Consider the following 22,432-nt stretch of genomic DNA (forward strand, 5'->3'; position numbering starts at 1 on the left):
CTTCAGCGCATCAGTAAAATGAAATCCACTCATACCTTAATAATGAGTGCCTCAACATATGAGAAAATTGAGATATGAGCAATATTTTAGACAAGTTTCTGCCTTGAGATACGAGAAACCTTTGAGATACAAGCATATGTGCCAATTCTCATTGGACATTAAACGGCCAAGTATGTGAAAAGCTGTTTTCATGAACATCGCTCAGTCTTTCTCGTCGAATCAGTTTAAAAAAAGTTTTAAAAAGGTCAGCTAAAATTTATAGCACACGCGAGGCAAAAAGTGCCACGCTGAAAACATGATAAAAGGTGACAAAACTAAAGTTGACTTTAGTAAAAGATTAACATTTAGCTTTAAGTGAGTGTTTAGTAAACTAAATTCATTTAAGTTTAAAGTTGATGTTACATTGCGTCACAAAGGTTTACTGTACTGAACTCGTCGCTTTCAAGTCTCTCTCACACTCCTGTTAATCGCTGCGTCCGTCTCAAAGGTAAACCCTCCATACATATTACTGTACATAGTAATGTTACATTTTATTGCGGTTTTTAACAACTAATTAGGTATTTGCTACTTTGGGAGTGTTTTACTGAATTAAAGTAATTAAAACATGTTTTTCCATTGTTATAGGTGATTTTTCTCATAGTATAGTAACGGATAAATTGGTATTTAGTTATTTTATATGGGAAATATTACATTGAGATATAAGAACATCAACATACAAGCTCAGTCCCAGAACTCATTAAGTTTGTATGTCGAGGTGTGACTGTATATTACAAGCCTCAGGTGTCGATGTGGTTAGCTGCTGCTAACATAACATGTACTTCAAATTAGTGAGAAGTTGGTTGTCTGGGTAGAGATTATTGTATGATAAGTTTTAAAATTTCATGATCCCCCGTTATAGTGGTTCTACTCTTCAATGCTGAAATAACCATGAAGAATATTGTAGCAAGTTAATAAACATTGACTTTACTGCTGATGCTTGCTATCACTGTGTTTCCATGATGGGGTAAACCACAGGTTTGTGTCATCTGAATGATAGAAATGAAATAAACCTGCAACTCAAGCGAGTTTTGTTACTCACAGATTTTTGTCAAATGTTTTAAGCTTGCGAAAAATGGAAATGACATTTAAGAATGGTGCGCAAAAAACTGCTGCTGCGCAAGCTATTCCATTTTGAGCAATTTCCAGGTCAGAATATTTCGCTTTGTGTTATTTAAGTAGAGTGGTCTTTGCAAAACTGTTACTAGATGTTTCAGCATAAGGAAACCATTTGAAGTTAAAAAATGCCTCTAAGTAGAAGCAATAAATCAAATAATAACAGATAAATAACATTATAATTATTACACTTAGTAACCAACTAATATAATATATTGTAATATAATCTAAGAGGTAGTCATTAGAGTTCATAATCATAGCCTGAACCATGATGATTGACAAGAATAATAAATCTCTAAAAGCTGTTAATAGTGTGCCATAGTGTGCCATAGTGTAATAAGTTTAGTCTATGTAACTTGTGTATTGTGGGTTGCTATGCCTCTTGAGCCGATCAAATCAATAGGAACTTGTGACATTTGTCAGTATTATGTACTCAATTCAGTTTTATCAATGGTAATGATTGTTATTGACTGTATGATGAGGTCTGTAAGAATAAACAGGTGAAGTCAGTAAAACAGTTGATGCTGTTCTCTCTTAAAATGATTCCAAGTGATTAGTTGTACCCTAGGACACTTATGTATTCGCCTCATCTAACTTTCGCGTTTTCGCGGAGTCATCCTCTCACGAAAATTTCATGAGCGAAACTAAACTATCATAATGAACGAGCGAAAACGCAGAATTAAATAGCTTTGTTCATTGATAGTCCAAGAAACAAATGGCAGCAAACGATCAAATTGCATTATCGATCTCGGCTACACAATTCTACCTGCGGTTTACAATTACAAACTAGTCCCAAATTGAAAAAAAATTTCTTACCGGTGAACCGAACCTGAGGAATCTAATTATGTTTGTTCCACTGCATTTATTTTCACATCACTATATTTTCGCACTCATCAGAGCTGCGAAATTAAGTTGCAGCGAAATTTTACTCTGTGTGCAACTCATGAAACTAAATACTAGCAAAATATAAGTGTCCTAGGGTATGTATTCTATGACAGTGGTGATATATAATAGTCATCAAGTACCTGCTAGCGCTAGGAAGGTCATGTGATGTCAGGCTTTAACAGATGCTAAACAACATTGCAACGAAGACAATGTGATTTTTTGTTTCATTGTTTGTTTGACTGCCAACTCTCGTGTGATTGGCTAGTCACAGCTCATATCTTAAACAGCTTCTGTTGCGCTGAGCTGAATGAAATCAAGTGTGACCAAAACTGGTCAGTTGCAAGTTAGTATGCTTTGGCTGCTTCACCCAATGGAGGCTTTCTTCGCGTCAATTCGATTGGGCTGCGCTTAAAGACTCTGTCACCATAGTAGCAACTTTTTAGTTTCATTGTCCCTGCAAATGTCTACTATTGAGTGATTGGCTAGTCACAGCTCATATCATAGACCTCAGCTTGTTTAACAGTTGGGAGTGTAACTAAGGGGAGTCAGACATTTACAGCCTGTGAAAGCAGCTGCTCTAATATCTGGTGAAGAGCTGTCAGATAGATCATCTCATAGTATAATCTGATAGTATATCTCTGTTCATAACTTAAACTTGTTTGACGAGTTACAGTAACGATTTAGTAAGTAACTTTCTCTACTATAATTTATTAAACAGAGCTCAGAATAACTTAGCAAGTACTGGGCTGTTACTTACTTCAGATCTCCTCTGAATGTAAACTCTGAGGAACTCTCAGCTTCACGTATCTGCAGATGTCATAGTTTACACGAGCCAGCGCTGATATTTTACCATCAACCAATCAGAGACAGTATCTTGAAGCAGGTACCTTATTTATTCCTTTATTAGACATGGTGTAGTCTTTATTATATTTATTGTTGGTTTCCTCAAGTTTCTCATTAGATATATTCAATAAAATGGTACCCAATATATGATATTCTTTCTAGATATTTTATATAAATTAATATGTCTCCTTCAGTAGACTTTAAGCCTGGTTTCCATATGACAGCGCAACGATCACGCGCGGCCCAGTGATCATGCACAATGCATTGCTTGGGCTGTGATGTGGTGTTTCCATAGCGGGCGTAGGCGCCATGCTTGCATTGGACAGGGTGGGTAATTTTCCTGCTTTTTCGTACGAGAATCCAAATTCTTCGGAAAACAGCCCTCCATTGCGACCTTGCCCCTGTCATATGAAAACTAGGCTTTACTCTTTCGTATGGGTGACCGATTTCTTCGGACAACAGCGCTCCATTTGAATTGTGGGATAGGTTGAAAAGGTCTAGCGGTGTATTGTGGGGTACATCATCGTGCGCACCCGTTTCAAGGATCCATTCTGTTGGATCGCAAGGATTCAACAGAATGGATCCTAGCGTACTCACGTTGCGTGGTCGTCGTGTGTTGACGTTTCCACATCGCAACCGACCTACGCACGACGTCGTGCGCCTTGTTGTGACCCTTGCGCTGTCATATGGAAATCAGCCTTTATACCAACACATTAATGAAAATCATTAGTATTTCTCTGTTAGTTACTTCAGAACATCGTTTTAATAGCTGCAAATGGAACATCCTAACATCAGACAAATCACTATGACATGTTAGTTATCACCATCGCATACTCCAACTTTTTAACCGTTCAAAGTTGGCAAGCCCTCCCATCGGTCTTTTAATACTGCGCAGTTCACTTGCTTGTTGCATGGCAACCACTAACAGTAGCTAAATAGTCTTTTAGCTGTATTCTCCACGAAATTCTCTACAAGATGCAACCTATTTTCAAGTTTAAATCGCTGAACTGAGTAGTTTTTATTTTATTAAATCTGTAATTAATAGCCAGAGTCAAGTATCCGGTTTAACTAATTTATTGCTATTAAAGCAGTAGCATAATCAACGTGAATTTTGTTATGTGAACTTTCCAGGAGTTTTTGATTTTGCTTCATTTAATTAAAAGCGTTTTAGCAAAGTTTTTGATCACCTGATCTGACTGGCTAGTTACCTTTAACCCAACTATCATTTTTACAGGCGCTTTTGGTTTTGGAGGTTTCTTAGTATTACAGTAGGTCTAAAAATGAATTTTCTTAAATAGCTTAAAAATAGCCCAAGTCAAAGCTTCGGTTTTGTATAAATTTTCAAAGAACATTCTAAGCTTCAAAGAATAGAAAAGAGCGTTCATCACACAATTTCTACTCTTTGCTTCTCGTGGTGCTTGATGGAAACATGTCCTTTAAAATAATAAAGCTACGATGGTGACAAGGTTTCAGTGCTTACTATCATATACAAAAATACAAAAATATACAATATACATATACAAAAATTGTGTAACACAAATTTTTTTGTTATTGTCAATAATATCCTACGCTTTAAAGATGATTTAAAAATTATTTCACCAAACCATCTTTTTCTATTTTGTGCTGTAGTGGAATTTAGTAAAGCCAGTATTTTATAGATCATTAGAAAGAAAATTTTGTGCTGAGTAAGATGCATTATTTTAATTTGAAGAAATACCAATCATTTCTCAAGGTATAAAAAATTATATATGCTCTTGTCGACTTTCAATTCTTTTTCGGAAATTCCAATTAAAATAAAAATTAATGTAATTTTTAAATTATAAAATAAAATGATAATTCAAATTGTTTCACTATTTTTAAATGAACCACTTGCATAGGAATCTTCTATGATTTCTCCCTCAGAGTTTGAAATTTCACTGCTGAATGGAGATGTATATGTAGTATAAATATTGGTATTTCTGACAGTTTACTGAAGGTAATGGTGAATAAAACTAGCAATTATTTAAAATTGTAAAGGTGTAAATATCAGGCCCGTATTCCCTGGGGCGGCTGGCCAGCTGAGCCGCCTCAACCTTTTAGGAACTTTCCGCGGCTTAAGTACAGTCAAACGCGGATAACTCGCCCTCGGATAAAATGTAACATTTCATCTCAAACACAAGGCTAACTCAAACGGATTTGTTTGGTCTGTTCCCACGCAATGATAAATTGCTTCAGATAACTCGATCTCAACATCATTTATTCGAAAATTCATTTGCACAACGGCTATGGAGACGGTTTTTATCGCTGTAGAATATCACTTTATTCCAAGCCATAGAGACAAACATCAACTTTTAGAAGTTCTTAGGCGTCATTATTATTATCATCATCAGTGGCAAAATATTCTTGTTAACGACTTTTATAAAGGTTTGCAAAATATCAAGTTTTACCAAACATTTGCTTGGCCATGTCCCATCGAAAGCGTGGAAACCTCCGTAAAAACTTAAAATAAAATCGGCAATATTGATCTTTGTTAAAATGCTCAAAAGAAAAATATGTCTTTTTTCTGAGCGTTTTAACTGCAGTCAAGTTTTGCCTATTTTAATTTAAAAACGTCTCGTCAGTCACATCACCTAAAACAAAACAAATCTCAAAAAATAGAAAAATGTTGATACTTTCCGATAAAATTTTTTAAAACTTCACATGAGAGGCCCGACTGAGGCCCTACATAAAAGAAACCTGTTGGGGGCTTACACCGCCCCCTCAACACCCCCAGGTGTTCATAACTAGTCGCCTAACATTAGCCGCCCCAACTTGCAACCAGTGAATACAGGCCTGGTGAATATCAGTAAGAAAAATTTGAAACTAATTATCATCTGGTCTTCCAATATTCTGCCCATGACTGTCTTAGTTCAGTTAAATAACTTCAGATGCAACTAAATGTTCATTTTGACTTTTATTATTCATGTCAAACAATATTAACAACTTTACAATCATTTTTAGTTGGTAGTAAATTATTCTCTTAATGATAATTTCATGTTGATCATTTATAGGCTTTGTTTCTATTATTTTTGTGGTATTTATTATTATTATTATTATTTCTTATTAATTGGTGAGAAGTATATCAGTGAAATTAAAAATACTAACCTCCACATACTGTCGTCATCTCAGCAGTTAAAATTTATGGGTTTGCCGCAAGCTGTTGTCTATAACATTGTTTTTTGTTAGTTTACACTCGCCGAAGGTACCAACTTTAAAATTGTGGTTTTCTGTGATATTTATGATGTATTAAATCTGAGTCTAACAACTGTGGTATATGTTATATTCAGCTGCGGTCATTCTGGAGTGATGCCAAAAAGCATGTCGGAGAAGCTCAAAGGCAGCCCCAGTAAAAAAGCTGTGTATTCAGACCCCACTGGTAAGATATGGTGTTGTTATATGAGAGAGTATGGTTAGCACTGAATATGCTGACTGTCATTGTATATATTTTAATAAAATATCTTACTGTTCCTTAGTAAAATAATGTTTATAATTTGATTCCAAGTAATGATGTTAGTATTCTTTTGATAAATAATAAAATATAAATAGAATGTGTGTAAATAACTACAATAAGTCATCTTATTATATTTTTAGACTGGCAAACAATCTTTTTCTAAAGAAAAAATCTTTTAAAATAATTAATGCTAACTCTGTTTAAAGGTGTTGACTGTAACTATCTATGATTTAAAGTGTTATTTAAACTATTGCTTCAAAATCAATATTTGACTGGCCTTTATTATAAATGACCACCCAAGTTGAAATACATGAGATATGACAACATCAGGCAGGACTTTCTATTATCAGTGTGCAAGTCAGAGACTGAGGATCCCAACCTCTGAATAGGAGGCTTTTAATCTAATAATTCCTTGTAATATATATAATTCCTTGTAATATATATAATTCCTTGTAATATATATAATTCCTTGTAATATATGTAATTTCTTATATTATATATATTTCCCTGTAATATATATAGTTTCTTGTAATATATATAATTCATTGTAATATATATAATTCCTTGTAATCTATATAATTCCTTGTAATGTATATATTTCCTTGTAATATATCTAAGTCCTTATAATATATATAATTCCTTGTATTCTATATATAGTTTTTTGTAATATATATAATTCCTTGTAATATATATAATTCCTTGTAATCTATATATGGTTTCTTGTAATATATATATATATATATATATAGTTTCTTGTAATATATAATTCCTTGTAATCTATATAATTGTTTAATAATTGGTTTACAGTAATTAGGTCGTCGAGTTAACTTATTTCATCGCGGCCTTTGTATCAGCTAAGTTCCCAGTTACTACCCACAAACCGGAAACTAGCTACGTAACAAAATAAGCTCACTGCCATCTTTGATAAGTATATGTTCGAATAGATGGCGAAACCAACTGCATCCGAAGAGGTCATGTATAGTCAACGCTATCTAGTCATTATCAGTATCAATTTGTAGAAAAATTTACTGGTCACATTGGATTAATTAAATTTAAATACAAAACAAATGGTTTTATGAGTTGACCAAAATTGTGAACGCAAAACAATGTCAATTTCCTTGAAATCAATTAATCCCCAGATTCTGGCAAAGGATTACTAAAGCCATTCTTGCCATTTCCACTATTGATGAAATAAAATACACACATGCACCTGGTTGGCAGTTTTTGGACTCACCTGTTTTTACTTAGTAGGGTGGAGCGTAAAATTTGTCGATTTTAATTTTTGGTCCGTTTGAATTAAGTCGAGCTATGCAGAAGTACCTACCAACCAATACAGCTCTGATCACACTATAATATAAATCCATCTATCAGAGAAGATTTCAGCGCAAATGGCAACAGGGCTATGATGTATTCAATATGTTCTGCAAATTATGTTTTGCATTGTCTTCAACAATATTATTTTATCATATAATTTTTACAAGCAAAAAACTTTCATCGCAGCATAAAGTTTTTATTAAAACCATCCATCCAAGTCGTGGCTATTCACATAGCTTCAGCTCATATAATAGGACAAATTGATCTACTGCAGCAAACTCAAGCAAAACATGGTTTGTGCAGCACACATTCGTGTCTCTTTTTCCCATTTATGGCAGTTTCCAGACCCACACAACTGCTCCCCTATAGTGAACCACATAAACATCCTGTAACAATAAAACAGATGTAATACATGTCATTCATATATATATATCACTCTAATCGCGTATCTACTGAAAGCTTTCAATTTAAGAGTTAAATAGATTGCGAGTGTAATTTTCAGAACGAATAAATTTTTAACGAAAGCATAAATACGCAAAGCCAACAATTCGAGGCTTTGTTTCTAAGAGTTAAAGATGGGCATTGATCAATCGATTTTCCTCACTTTCTACAAGTGAGAAATGAACATAAATTTTAATCATAAATCTAATTTACTAGGTAAAAATGTCGAAGAAAATTTTAAGCAAATGTTATAGTTAGGTGAAACGATAAAAAGTTATGAAAGGATGATTTGTGATAGCAAAAAGTTAAAATTTTACTTATTAGTAGATGTATTCATGAGTACTAAAATTATTACCGTTAGTTTAGAATATATGTAAAGGATACTCCAAGTTGAAGATAAATTTACCTCCATTATTCTATCTTTCTCTGCAGCATAACGCTGTTGACGCCTGTCAGCTTTAACAATAACTTGTCTGCCCCAATCTTTAATCACCTGATGCTCAGAAAATGATTGGTGATGAATTGGTTAATGTTTGGATTGATAACGGATGATTGGCTAATGAAGAGATCTTATATTTATCGCTCGTGAACTCTTCAGATGTATCACTAGTTACGTCACGAATGGAGCACCCGCTGGAATAAGAGCTTTTTAAAAGATGGCCACATTCAAACGCATATATCTCTAGACCGGATTGGTCTACAAAGACAAAAGTGATATCAAATTGTAGCTAATGTTTTATCCTTTTATTGATCTTAATTTCATTAACTTGACCTTTTTGACGCAATCACATCTTTAAGAAGTAGACAAAATAACCTGTTATAGACTTGTTTACCTGACGTGTAGGTGATTTTATAGCCTTATTTTTATGAGTCTCTACATCATCAGCTGGCTATTTAACCCAAAACGGCTTCACTGATTGGCCTATTCATGCTCATTATAGTAAAATATGTAACAGAGCTCTAATGGAGATGTCATGATGCTTGTATATTCTAAAATTATGTATTTTCACAATTAGTATGCATGACTCATTTTTCAAGATCAGACAAGTTTGGAATTGCAACTATCTACAGTTGGTCTGTTGCCACAAGGTCTGACTCACTGTCACTTATTGCTCTGCTGACACTAAGGGACATCATATAAATAATAATGATTAAATTTTACTGTCTGACCTCTCGTGATGGATGTCTATGAAAAGGATGTCTAAGTTTTGTCTTCAAACTATAAAATTTCTCAATAAACATCCTGTGGTTACAAACTTTAAGTACAGCTCAAGGATCTCGATTGTATTTTATTATGAGTTCAAAGCTTTTTGTCGTTGATATGACAAAAATGTAGTTGTAAATAATAAAAGTGATTTATTATATTCTCACAACTTGTTTTATAGTCTACAGAGTTTCCTACAGACTGTCTACACAGGAGTCTGTTTCCTGGTTAATTGACTCACTGCAAGACAAAACAGTGGATGAGGTATTTAATGATGTTGGTGAAGGCTCCATTACACAGTTCAAATGTAAAGGAAGGATGCCTCCATTGAATATACTTTGTCCTATGGTGAAGGAGCTGCAGTTAGAGAACATTCCAGAGAACTGCCAGTTGGAAAGGTAAAACTGTACATAGTTACCTTCACTTATACTACCAGAGTAGTGATTCTCCTTCCAACTGTAATAAACTAGGTGAATAAATACCATACCATACCTTAGTATGGGAATATCACCAGTCTGCAGTTCATACCAAGTTATAACCCAATGCAGCCACATATACTTTAGTGAAACTCTTGTGACAAAAAGGTAATGAAGTACCTCATATGCTGTATTATGTAATCTATCAAAACCATTATAGTAAATCATCAAATATTCTATGGGTATCTACTTGTTCCTTTTACTACTGGACTATCTCTATGTACTTATATCTACTCCTGTATCACATGTTTAATACTAGCACTGTTTAGGTTGGCATCACTTTATCTAAGTCAATCACAGATAGTTTGATATCTTACATTTTTGAATAGTTTGAATACTTACACATATTCTGGTGCATGATAGTATATTACTCAGTAATAAATCAACAGAAAGTATCATCAAACAACTTTTACTATCAGTGAGTGGCTTCAACTGAAGAGTTCTTATCTTTAATAACTCCATCAACACATGGACAATAATAAATCATAGATTGATTCCTTATCAGTGTATGTAAAAGTTTGGTTTATTTTAATAATTCATACAGATTATTATGATAACTGAACATTCAATTTAGCTGCCCATTTGCTCTGTAGTTCTTCATTTAATAGTAGAACAAATTCATTTTATGTACTGAGATACTTTATCATAGCCTGTGAACCTATACTATTATACCTTTAATTTATCACATGTATATATTACAGTCTATCCTCTCTGACTCAACTGGAGTGGCTAGGGCTGAGAGACAACAACTTCAAAGAAGGCCTCCCTGAGGTCGTTGGAGCTCTTACTTCTCTCACTTGGCTACACTTGATCTGCTGCCAACTTCAGGACCTCCCTGAATCGTGAGTATAACTCAGTCTCTCCGTAGGAAGTTTTTGAGCAACAAAATATTCTTCAGCACTGAATTTTAGAATTTTTTTAACTTTTTTAATTCATTTAGAAGTTTACATTAATATTACAATCAAGTTTATATTTTCTGAGCAAAAGGAGTATATTCTCTAACAATGCATTTCCGAATCTCTTTTGCTCTTGTTACCACATGCAAAAAATTATTTTACTTTCTGAAATCAATTAAAAGTTTATGTTATGTAATCATTTTATTCAGCAGAGTTTCTATACTCTAAAGGTTTTAATTAATTTAAGCAGTAGTTGTGTTTCATGTGTCATATGATTACCTAAGAGTTTTATTTTAAATTTAAAAACAAAAAATTTATGAATGAATCAATACATTACATATACAATAATAAACCATGGAATAATATTCATAGTAGTGGATAATAATGGAACAAAGTCATTTTCATGTTTACAAACTATGGTTGTGATGTATTAGAACTGCACTGCGTCATTGCAGTACATTTTAGTACATTACATCTCTCTAATGTACAGTAGACATGTACTGCAACTGCACTCCAACTGGCATTTACCCACTATGGTCTACTGCACATTTGTTTCCATGATGTATTACCTGAAACCCAGCATTTCATGCATACTGTGAATATGTATTCTTCAAAACTTTAAACTGCATACATACTGCAACTATGCATTAGTATGAAGTTGATACTGTGGATAACCTGACACTGCTGGATTTCCATGTGTCTGTTCAGCATTGTCACTGTTACTACACATTGCACACAATCAATGGTGTTTGAAAGTTGGAAACGAAACCAGCTTCAGAGTAAACAGCTTCAGCTTTGATTGTCTCCAGTCTGTCAACCAATCTGATCACTCATGTGTGGTCTCAGTAGATTGAGTCTGTTCCTACCATAGAGTTATCTCCCCCTAGAGTGATAACTACACGAGCGTTTCCGGTGCCAACAAGGAGCGTTTAAGCCACGCCTCTTTTTTGTGCTAGTCAGTCGTAGTGATTGATTAGATCAATAACATCAGCCATGAGAAGGGTTAACAAGGATCATGAATTCCAGTTGAGATAGTAATTAATGCTCATATTAAAGAAATGATGATTATAGTTTATTACTCTAATATATGCTTATTATTTAAAGCAATTCAATACCTACCAGGGATTGCTAAACATATTACGGAAATGTTTACTTTTTCATTTTCATAAACATAAATATTTCCATAATTTTAGGGAAATGGATATGGAAATTTTATTTTACAAGTATGGAAATGGTATGAAAATGGAAATAATATGGAAATGAATTATGGAAATGCTATGGAAATGGAAATAATATGGAAATGAATTATGGAAATGGAATTAATATGGAAATGAATTATGGAACTTTTATGGAAATGGAAATAATATGGAAATGGAAATAATATGGAAATGGAAATACTATGGAAATGAAGTAGGGAAATGGAATTAATATGGAAATGAATTATGGAAATGGAAATAATATGGAAATGGAAATAATATGGAAATGAATTATGGAAATGGAATTAATATGGAAATGAATTATGGAAATGGAAATAACATGGAAATGGAAATAATATGGAAATGAATTATGGAAATGAATTATGAAAATGGAAATTGTGACATACACGTAATCCCTGATACCTACATGACTTGCCAAGGCACTGAATAGATAGTGAGTGAAAGTGAAGATAATGCAAGCAGTTACTCATAGATAACATGCATAGTCATACTGGGGTTGTATTACATTGGTGTGATGGGAAGCTAATCAACTGCCATCAACTGTGAGCTGTACTACCCGGTGTTGCCCGAGTAATAAAAAAGTATTTGGACAGAAAATTTATTTTTATATAACATTTACTATTCTAAATTTTAAACTTCATATCATAAGAAAATACTTTTAAGCAGTTTAAATGAATTTAGAGGAAAAAGAAAACAACTCCAAAGGTTTGCAAGCTTTTTCAAACAACTACAACTTTTAAATTTCATATCATGAAAGAAGTGTTTTGTTGAAATAAATTAGAAAAAAAATAAAACTGTAAATGTGTTTAAATGTAAAATAATTAGCAAGTAATGACTAAATATAATCTGTTTAGCTATGATTACAATGAAAAATTATTTAATAAATAAGGTAATAAAAAAGTATATTTTATTTTTATATAATTATAGTTAGTAGAATTAAGTATAATTTATTTTTATTTAATATATAACAACATTTGCCACTTTAACTTTCAAACAACATATTATGAAAAGTGTTTTGTGTAATTGAAATAAATGAAGAGAAGAGAGAAAATAAAAACAACTGTAAATGTTTTCAAGCTTATTCAAACAACTACAACTTTTAAATTTCATATCATGAAAGAAGTGTTTTGTTGAAATAAATTAGGAAAAAAAATAAAACTGTAAATGTGTTTAAATGTAAAATAATTAGCAAGTAATGGCTAAATATAATCTGTTTAGCTATGATTACAATGAAAAATTATTTAATAAATAAGGTAATAAAAAAGTATATTTTATTTTTATATAATTATAGTTAGTAGAATTAAGTATAATTTATTTTTATTTAATATATAACAACATTTGCCACTTTAACTTTCAAACAACATTATTATGAAAAGTGTTTTGTGTAATTGAAATAAATGAAGAGAAGAGAGAAAATAAGAACAACTGTAAATGTTTTCAAGCTTATTCAAACAACTACCACTTTTAAATTTCATATCATGAAAGAAGTTTTTTGTTGAAATGAATTAGGAAGAAAAATGAAACTGCAAATGTGTTTAAATGTAAATTAATTAGCAAGTAATGCTAATCATAATCTGTTTAGCTATGATTACAATAAAAAATTATTGTAATCATAGCTAATTTTTATTAATTTATTTAATAAATAAAGTAATAAAAAGTCTATTTTGTTTTGAAATAATTATAATTTAGTATAATTAAGTATAATTTATTTTTATCTAACATATAACAACATTTGCCACTCTAACTTTCAAACTTTTTGCTTGCTTACATCAAGCAAAGATGTCCACTAACTAGTGGACATCTTTGCGTCAAGCTAGTCTATGTATTTGATTGATATGTATTGAAATCTAAGATTACATGCAAGGGCTGTTTGTGAACTGAGGTGACAATGAATCACTCTATCACCATACAATGTCAATACTTTCAGTTGATGGCAGTCGATTAGCTTCCCATCACACCAATGTAATACAACCCCAGTATGACTATCTATCTTATCTATGAATAACCAATGATATACAGCCCCTCATGTGTGGGGGCTGTATATCATTGGAGTAACTGATTGCATTAACTCACTTACTTAACACCATCTATTCAGTGCCTTTTCAATGCATGTAGGTATTGAATTGCTTTAAATAATAAGCATATATTAGAGTAATAAACTATAATCATCATTTCTTTAATATGAGCAATAATTACTATCTTAACTGGAAATTCATGATCATTCTCATGGCTGACGTTATTGTTCTGTCGATCACTACGAGTGACTAGCACAAAAAAGGGGCGTGGCCTAAACGCTCCTTGTTGGCACCGGAAACGCTAGTGTTGTTGAATGCGCAGTTATCACTCTAGGAGGAGATAACTCTATGGTTCCTACTATTAGCTGTCAAAGGAATCCACTGTAACCTGGTCTGTGTGAGAAATTCTGGCTGCTGAGATCAGCCTAAGTATGCTAAGTTCATGTGAGAAACTAATTCCAAACACACAAGTACATATAACCAAGGCATAGACATCTGTCTATATCACATGGTCATCTCCATTCATAGACATGGATATGCTTATGTGATATAGATATGTCACATATACATATGTCAGATTGTCTAATAGATCTAGTGTAATGAGAAGTTATTAATGGATCAAGCACTGTGAAATGTGCACTAGCAACACTGCAACTACATCCAGCACTGCTTATTATGCAGTAGGTAATACCTCCATTGTACCAATACTGTGTATTAGATAATAATTGTAGCTTTGTTATGATGTAATGACTTAATAGTATTTACATATGCAATAATAAATCATAGATTGATTCCTTATCAGTACATGTGATAGTTTGGTTTATTTTAATAATTCATACAGATTATTATGATGACTGACCATTCAGTTTAGCTGCCCATCTGCTCTGTAGTTCTTCATTTAATAGTAGAACAAATTCATTTTATGTACTGAGATACTTTATCATAGCCTGTGAACCTATACTATTATACCTTTAATTTATCACATGTATATATTACAGTCTATCCTCTCTGACTCAACTGAAGGTGCTAGATCTGAGTTTCAACAACTTCAAAGAAGGCCTCCCTGAGGTTGTTGGTGCTCTTACTTCTCTCACTGAGCTATACTTGAACAGCTGCCAACTTCAGGACCTCCCTGATTCGTGAGTATAACTCAGTCTCTCAGTAGGAAGTTTCTGTGCAACAAAATATTCTTCAGCACTGAATTTCAGAATTTTTTTAACTTTTTTAATTCATGTAGAAGTTTACATTAATATTACAATCAAGTTTATATTTTCTGAGCAAAAGGAGTATATTCTCTAACAATGCATTTCAGAATCTCTTTTGCTCTTGTTACCACATGCAAAAAATTATTTTACTTTTTGAAATCAATTAAAAGTTTATGTTATGTAATAATTTTATTCAGCAGAGTTTCTATACTCCAAAGGTTTTAATTAATTTACACAGTAGTTGTGTATTATGTGTCATATGATTACCTAAGAGTTTTATTTTAAATTTGAAAACAAAAAATTTATGAACTAATCAATACATTACATATACAATAGTAAATCATGGAATAATATTCATAGCATTGGGTAATAATGGAACAAAGTCATTTTCATGTCTACAAACTATGGTTGTGATGTATTAGAACTGCACTGTGTCATTGCAGTACATTTTAGTGCATTACATCTCTCTAATACACAGTAGACATTCACTGTAACTGCACTCCAACTGGCAATTACCCACTACTGTCTACTGCACATTTATTTCCATGATGTATTACCTGAAACCCAGCATTTCATGCATACTGTGAATATGTATTCTTCAAAACTTTAAACTGCATACATACTGCAACTATGCATTAGTATGAAGTTGATACTGTGGATAACCTGACACTGCTGGATTTCCATGGGTCTGTTCAGCATTGTCACTGTTACTACACATTGCACACAATCGATGGTGTTTGAAAGTTGGAAACGAAACCAGCTTCAGCGTAAACAGCTTCAGCTTTGATTGTCTCCAGTCTGTCAACCACTCTGATCACTCATGTGTGGTCTCAGCAGATTGAGTCTGTTCCTACTATTAGCTGTCAAAGGAATCCACTGTAACCTGGTCTGTGTGAGAAATTCTGGCTGCTGAGATCAGCCTAAGTATGCTAAGTTCATGTGAGAAACTAATTCCAAACACACATGTACATATAACAAATGCACAGACATCGGTCTATATCACATTGACATCTCCATTCATAGACATGGATATGCTTATGTGATATAGAAATGTCACATATACATATGTCAGATTGTCTAATAGATCTATAGTGTAATGAAAAGTTATTGATAGATCCAGCACTGTGAAACACACACTAGCAACACTGCAACTGCATCTAGCACTGCTTATTATGCAGTAGGTAATACATCCATTGCACCAATATACTGTGTATTAGATAATAATTGTATCTTTGTTATGATGTAATGACTTGATAATATTTACATATGCAATAATAAATCATAGATTGATTCCTTATCCGTACATGTAATAGTTTAGTTTATTTTAATAATTCATACAGATTATTATGCTAACTGACCATTCAATTTAGCTGTTCATCTGCTCTGTAGTTCTTCATTTAATAGTAGAACAAGTTCATTTTATGTACTGAGATACTTTATCATAGCCTGTGAACCTATACTATTATACCTTTAATTTATCACATGTATATATTACAGTCTATCCTCTCTGACTCAACTGAAGTTGCTATGGCTGAGTATCAACAACTTCAAAGAAGGCCTCCCTGAGGTTGTTGGTGCTCTTACTTCTCTCACTAGGCTACGCTTGTACAGCTGCCAACTTCAGGACCTCCCTGATTCGTGAGTATAACTCAGTCTCTCAGTAGGAAGTTTCTGTGCAACAAAATATTCTTCAGCACTGAATTTCAGAATTTTTTTAACTTTTTTAATTCATGTAGAAGTTTACATTAATATTACAATCAAGTTTATATTTTCTGAGCAAAAGGAGTATATTCTCTAACAATGCATTTCAGAATCTTTTTTGCTCTTGTTACCACATGCAAAAAATTATTTTACTTTTTGAAATCAATTAAAAGTTTATGTTATGTAATAATTTTATTCAGCAGAGTTTCTATACTCTAAAGGTTTTAATTAATTTACATAGTAGTTGTGTTTCATGTGTCATATGATTACCTAAGAGTTTTATTTTAAATTAAAAAAAATTTTTTATGAATTAATCAATAGATTACATATACAATAGCAAAACATGGAATAATATTCATAGTAGTGGGTAATAATGGAACAAAATCATTTTCATGTCTACAAACTATGGTTGTGATGTATTAGAACTGCACTGAGTCATTGCAGTACATTTTAGTGCATTACATCTCTCTAATGCACAGTAGACATGGACTGTAACTGCACTCCAACTGGCAATTGCCCACTACGGTCTACTGCACATTTATTTCCATGATGTATTACCTGAAACCCAGCATTTCATGCATACTGTGAATATGTATTCTTCAAAACTTTAAACTGCATACATACTGCAACTATGCATTAGTATGAAGTTGATACTGTGGATAACCTGACACTGCTAGATTTCCATGGGTCTGTTCAGCATTGTCACTGTTACTACACATTGCACACAATCGATGGTGTTTGAAAGTTGGAAACGAAACCAGCTTCAGCGTAAACAGCTTCAGCTTTGATTGTCTCCAGTCTGTCAACCACTCTGATCACTCATGTGTGGTCTCAGCAGATTGAGTCTGTTCCTACTATTAGCTGTGTGAGAAATTCAGGCTGCTCAAATCAGCTTAAGTATGCTAAGTTCATGTCAGAAACTAATTCCAAACACACATGTACATATAACCAAGGCATAGACACCGGTCTATATCACATGGACATCTATATACATAGACATGGGGATGTCCATTTGATATTATATATAATAGGTATGTCACATAGACATCCACAGACTTCTTCTTCTATTTGCCATCTCCATACAGTTATGCATTCAGTGTCTAATAGCTCTACAGTGTAGTGCGAAAGTTCATGATGGATTCAGCAATGTGATTAGAATTAATTATCAGGCTGGAGTTTGGCTTCAATACTTGCTGGACTGGGTAGGGTGGGCTGGATTTGTCTTAGATCTGATCTAACCTCCATGTGGAGCATTTATACTCTAATAAACCCAAAAGCTAATCTTACAATATGTCATATCTAAGTTATCACTTGCAGGTTTTAGGAAGTCTCCATTTTAAACGTTCCTTTATCGATATACTAGTTCTTCAAATTTGGCTTTTTATTCAATAGATTATCTCCTGTAGCCAAATTGCAGCACTTGATTGGTTTTCATTCATCTCGTCCAATACTCCTGACTGGCTTACGGCATACTGTGTTGATCACTTAGTAACTAGCAGAAGAGATCAAAGGAAAAACATAGCTGATTTCTATCTAATTTAGTACAGTACAACCTTGACATACCAAGTTGATCATTTTTAATATTGCTGATATGTCGAAATTTAAATCTTATCATCTGTTCAGCAGTTTTTGAACATGAAATTTAAAGACACAATCACCTAATGTGATGTGCCAATTTTACTTCATTGTAGCCACACATTCATTCCTCATAGCTTTTGGTCTCTGTATATCCATGTTCACTGTCTTGTGGTAGAGACCACCCAACACATTATGTACTACTAATAATCATCCTAAAATATGATCATAAACATTAGAAGGCTGAGACTACAAACTGTTCAAATCTTCTTAATATGCAGGTTTAGTTGTAAAAAGGTTGATATCAGTGAATAAAATCACAACTAAAGTTTTATGTGTTACAAATATATTTTTCATAGTATCAAGTTTTTTATTCTACTCCTTAATTTGATAGCAAATTTTATAAAATCTATAAAAGAAATCATTATACAGTCAAATCCCAATTTAAGATCAGCTCTACATACAATTATTTGCACTCACAACATAAAATATGAGCAAATTTCTGTCACAAGTTTCGAAGTTGCTATAATATCCAACATACAACTTTCAAATTTTATTGAATCATGACACTTCGTTAAAGCACATCAATTACATAAGTACTGTTTATATATATAAATATAAATACATACTTGTTTATTAATCATGTTGAATGATAATTTGCCATCATGGTAATTGATTATCACACCAATGACTTTATTAAACACGTGTTTTGTGAGTTATCTGTTAAGATTGGCTGCAGTACATAAATGCTTCTAAGCTGTCACATCTCTCACTCACATACAAAAGTCATTACATGTCATTTGGCAATTTTTCAAATGTAACTGTTTGTCGATTGCATCCACTATAGCTATAATTATTTAATGGAAAAAATTGCATAACAGCTTTACAATGGCTGCCGAGTAAACTTGGCTTGTCACTATGTTAGCTGATTTAAGTGGGAAAAAATTTGCTAGAGAAAATTTTTGAAGATACCATGAAACCTCTATATGATCCCCATGGCGCTCAATTCTCAACCCTTCCTGATAGTGACGATCAAATGGAGCTGGCGTTAAAATAGAGGCTGTCATTGTATTCTTTAAATAGTTTGTCAGAATTTAGAGTAGGTAAATTTAACCCTTTTACGAGTGAAGTGAATGTTGCCTATATTGTTAGTTTCCTCCAGGCAGAGCGAAGGATTTGCGAACAATAAATTTAATAAATCTGCATGTCAAGGTTCTCTAAATAAATATGCACTTGGAAGCTGATAAATATCTCTACCAGTTGACATCTATTGCTTACAATTAACCTGCGATGATAATTTAGCGTGTGGCCCTTTGCACTGCTTTGCAATTTATTGGTGCTTTCAATTTTTTCACCTGGTTCTAAATTTGAAGATATATATTCATTTTATAACTATATTTATAAGTTTTTCTAACATTCTAACAAATGAATCCAGGCATCATTTTTCAGTGCTGTAAATAATTGGGAAAAGTTATCCAGTCCAGAATTATTGTTTTTTCATAACTGCTACAAAAACACCTGTTATGATTAAAGAACATTTTATGTCTACTATCTAGTCTCTTTGAAACATTCAGCAGGTGTGATAAGGTTAATTATTGGTACTGCATTGTAAGAGGTAGAATATACACTCAGTTAAAATAAGATGGAATATTATGGTTGTGATGTTAGTTTGTGTTAGTGTGACTGTTAAGAGTTCCTAGTAAAGGAATACAATTATAAATAATATTAAGATAAGACTAATGTGCTTCAGTTGTTCTGTAGGCTGAGCAAGTTGAGTCAGTTGGAGGAGCTTGACATCAGCTATAACTATGAACTTACAAAGATAGATGAAAAGGTTATGGCTCTCAACAAACTTCAAACGCTGGACTGTGATGGATGTACAAAACTAATATCTCCTCCATACGCTGTATGTCAGGATGGAATTGATGCAATTCAGGAATATTTCAACGCTCTTAGCCAGGGAAGAGAAATAGAAGTCTGTAATGCACCAGTCGCCATTGTAGGAAACTCCCTTGCTGGAAAAACTAGTATTGTTAAAAGTCTTCGGCAAGGGAAACGTGTTTTATCAAAGCGATCCGAGTCAGATGTGTCCTTCATAGATGAAGCTACAAGAGGCTTCGAAGTTCACGATTTAGAGCTAGCAGCATCTACTGCCAACCTTATCGATCACGGAGGCCAGAATGTTTACCATATTGCTTACCAATATGCGCTGAAAGAAAATAACATTCCATTGTTTGTTGTGAGTTTCAAGCAATTTTTGGAAATTTCACACAAAAAGGGTTCACGAGTGGCTGCGAAGGAAATGTGCTGGGACTGGATGTCTCATTTGTATTTGTCCTGTCCCCTTCTTGGCCCGCCTTTGCTCGTGTTCACTCATGCTGATGCTGTCTCAAATCAGAGTGTGCAAGTCTGCCAAGACAACTTCTTGGAGGAGATTGACCAACTTCGAAGAAATATGCTAGCAGAGGAAAGTGAGTTTTGTGGCGAAAAGCAGGGAGAGTTTCAGAAGGTCCTACATTTGTCTAATACCGAAGCATCAGTATTTCATCCTGAAGAGGTTTTTATATTCAGTGATGATCAGGAAGAAACGTCGAACATCGAGAACCTCAAGCTGGCTTTAGATAGGAGATGTAAGATGTTCAGAACAAAGATTCCTGGAGCATGGAATGAAATCACAAAGTTTGTGACGAATCAAACTGATAAGTCATTCATAAATCTTTCACTTATTGAGGAGAAGTTTTCCATCGAGGAATCTCACACAGTGCTGAGATATATGCACAATACTGGTAGCATCCTCTGGTATAACCAAATAAACTCACTTCAACCATATGTCTTCCACCAGATTCATCATATCAGCGAAACAATAACTCTCTTGTTTCATCATCGAGCGGAAGAGAAATGGAGAGAGAGGCTGGCTACTTTTACTTCATTTTGGTATCAAGATCGGGTTATAAATGAAACTAAGTACAAAAAAATGGTTGAGGATTTTGCACATGATGGTATACTAGACTCAGCTCTTCTGTACTATTTGCTGAAAAAGGAGTCAGCTAAGTTTCCCTGGGAAGTGTCTGTAGAGCTACTCAAGAGCTTCAAGGTGTTGCATGGGCCAGTGCAGAATCCTTCAAAAGAATACTATCTTATTCCTTTTGCCTGTCAGTCTAGCATGGATGGCTCTTGGGAGACGGATGGAGATCTTCAGCTTCGACTTGAAATACAGTTTGGTGGCTTGCCTATACCCATCTATGGATTTCATCTAGCAATAGTGAAATTCTTGAGTGTGAAAACCAGTCTTCCTTCAACTATGAAGGTTCGAAACAATGGCGCGACGATTTATCACGGGGAAAGTTCAACCCATTTTATCCATTTCTTCGCGGAGCAAAAAGTTACTGTTCAAGTTTCAACTTCAACACAACTGCTTGCCACATCTTGGAAGCGTCTCATAGAATCCACTCAGCTTATCTTGGAATACATCACATCAACCTGGAAAGCCTCTCGACCGTCAGTCAATGTTGTCTGCCCACACTGTCTGTACTTACGGGATCTTCACCCTGGCACCTTTGTGGATCCAGATTGGCTTTGTCCTGTGTTCTCAAAAGTAGCTGGTGGTCCTATGAAATGCAAAATAAAAATTGACGCAAAAGCTTTCTCTGGATTTCAGTCTACATTCTGCAGCAAGCGAACGGCTGGACACACGACGACTGGCATGCCCACCATTCCCTCTCCACTCGTCTACCCATGTGAGTAAATTTCGATTTTGTTTCAATGATTGCTATGGGAAGAACTTGTATTCATATTAATCTTTCTTTTTATTGCAGGTTACAGCCTTTCAGTTGAGGAAACACAGAAAGTGACGGAGTATCTGTCCAAAGTTATCCCTCAACGACACGCCATTTCTAGTGGTTAGTGCGCTATGTAACTTCCAAATAACATAATTATAACTATAATTATTATTGGTTAAAGAAGAAGCACTCATATACTCTGATAATGTATTTGGAATTTTATAATAGATCAGCTGAAAATACCCAAGGCCTGAATTTTT

The 22,432-nt window shown here is 33.7% G+C and overlaps 2 protein-coding genes across 2 annotated transcripts in view; both read left to right on the plus strand.

The window, feature by feature from the left end:
• LOC137404471 (uncharacterized) overlaps positions 1-22,432 on the plus strand; it is a 144,295-nt gene that overhangs the window by 110,609 nt on the left and 11,254 nt on the right. The gene's annotated exons all lie outside the window — the stretch shown is intronic.
• Positions 6,217-22,297, plus strand: LOC137404059 (malignant fibrous histiocytoma-amplified sequence 1 homolog). The gene is made up of 7 exons (XM_068090215.1): positions 6,217-6,274; positions 9,490-9,706; positions 10,486-10,626; positions 14,911-15,051; positions 16,615-16,755; positions 20,155-22,130; positions 22,209-22,297. The coding sequence occupies exons 1-7, from the start codon at positions 6,217-6,219 to the stop codon at positions 22,295-22,297; spliced, it is 2,763 nt and encodes a 920-aa protein (XP_067946316.1).

This window comes from Watersipora subatra, chromosome 9 (genome assembly GCF_963576615.1).
Source record: "Watersipora subatra chromosome 9, tzWatSuba1.1, whole genome shotgun sequence".
Lineage (NCBI taxonomy): Eukaryota > Metazoa > Bryozoa > Gymnolaemata > Cheilostomatida > Watersiporidae > Watersipora > Watersipora subatra.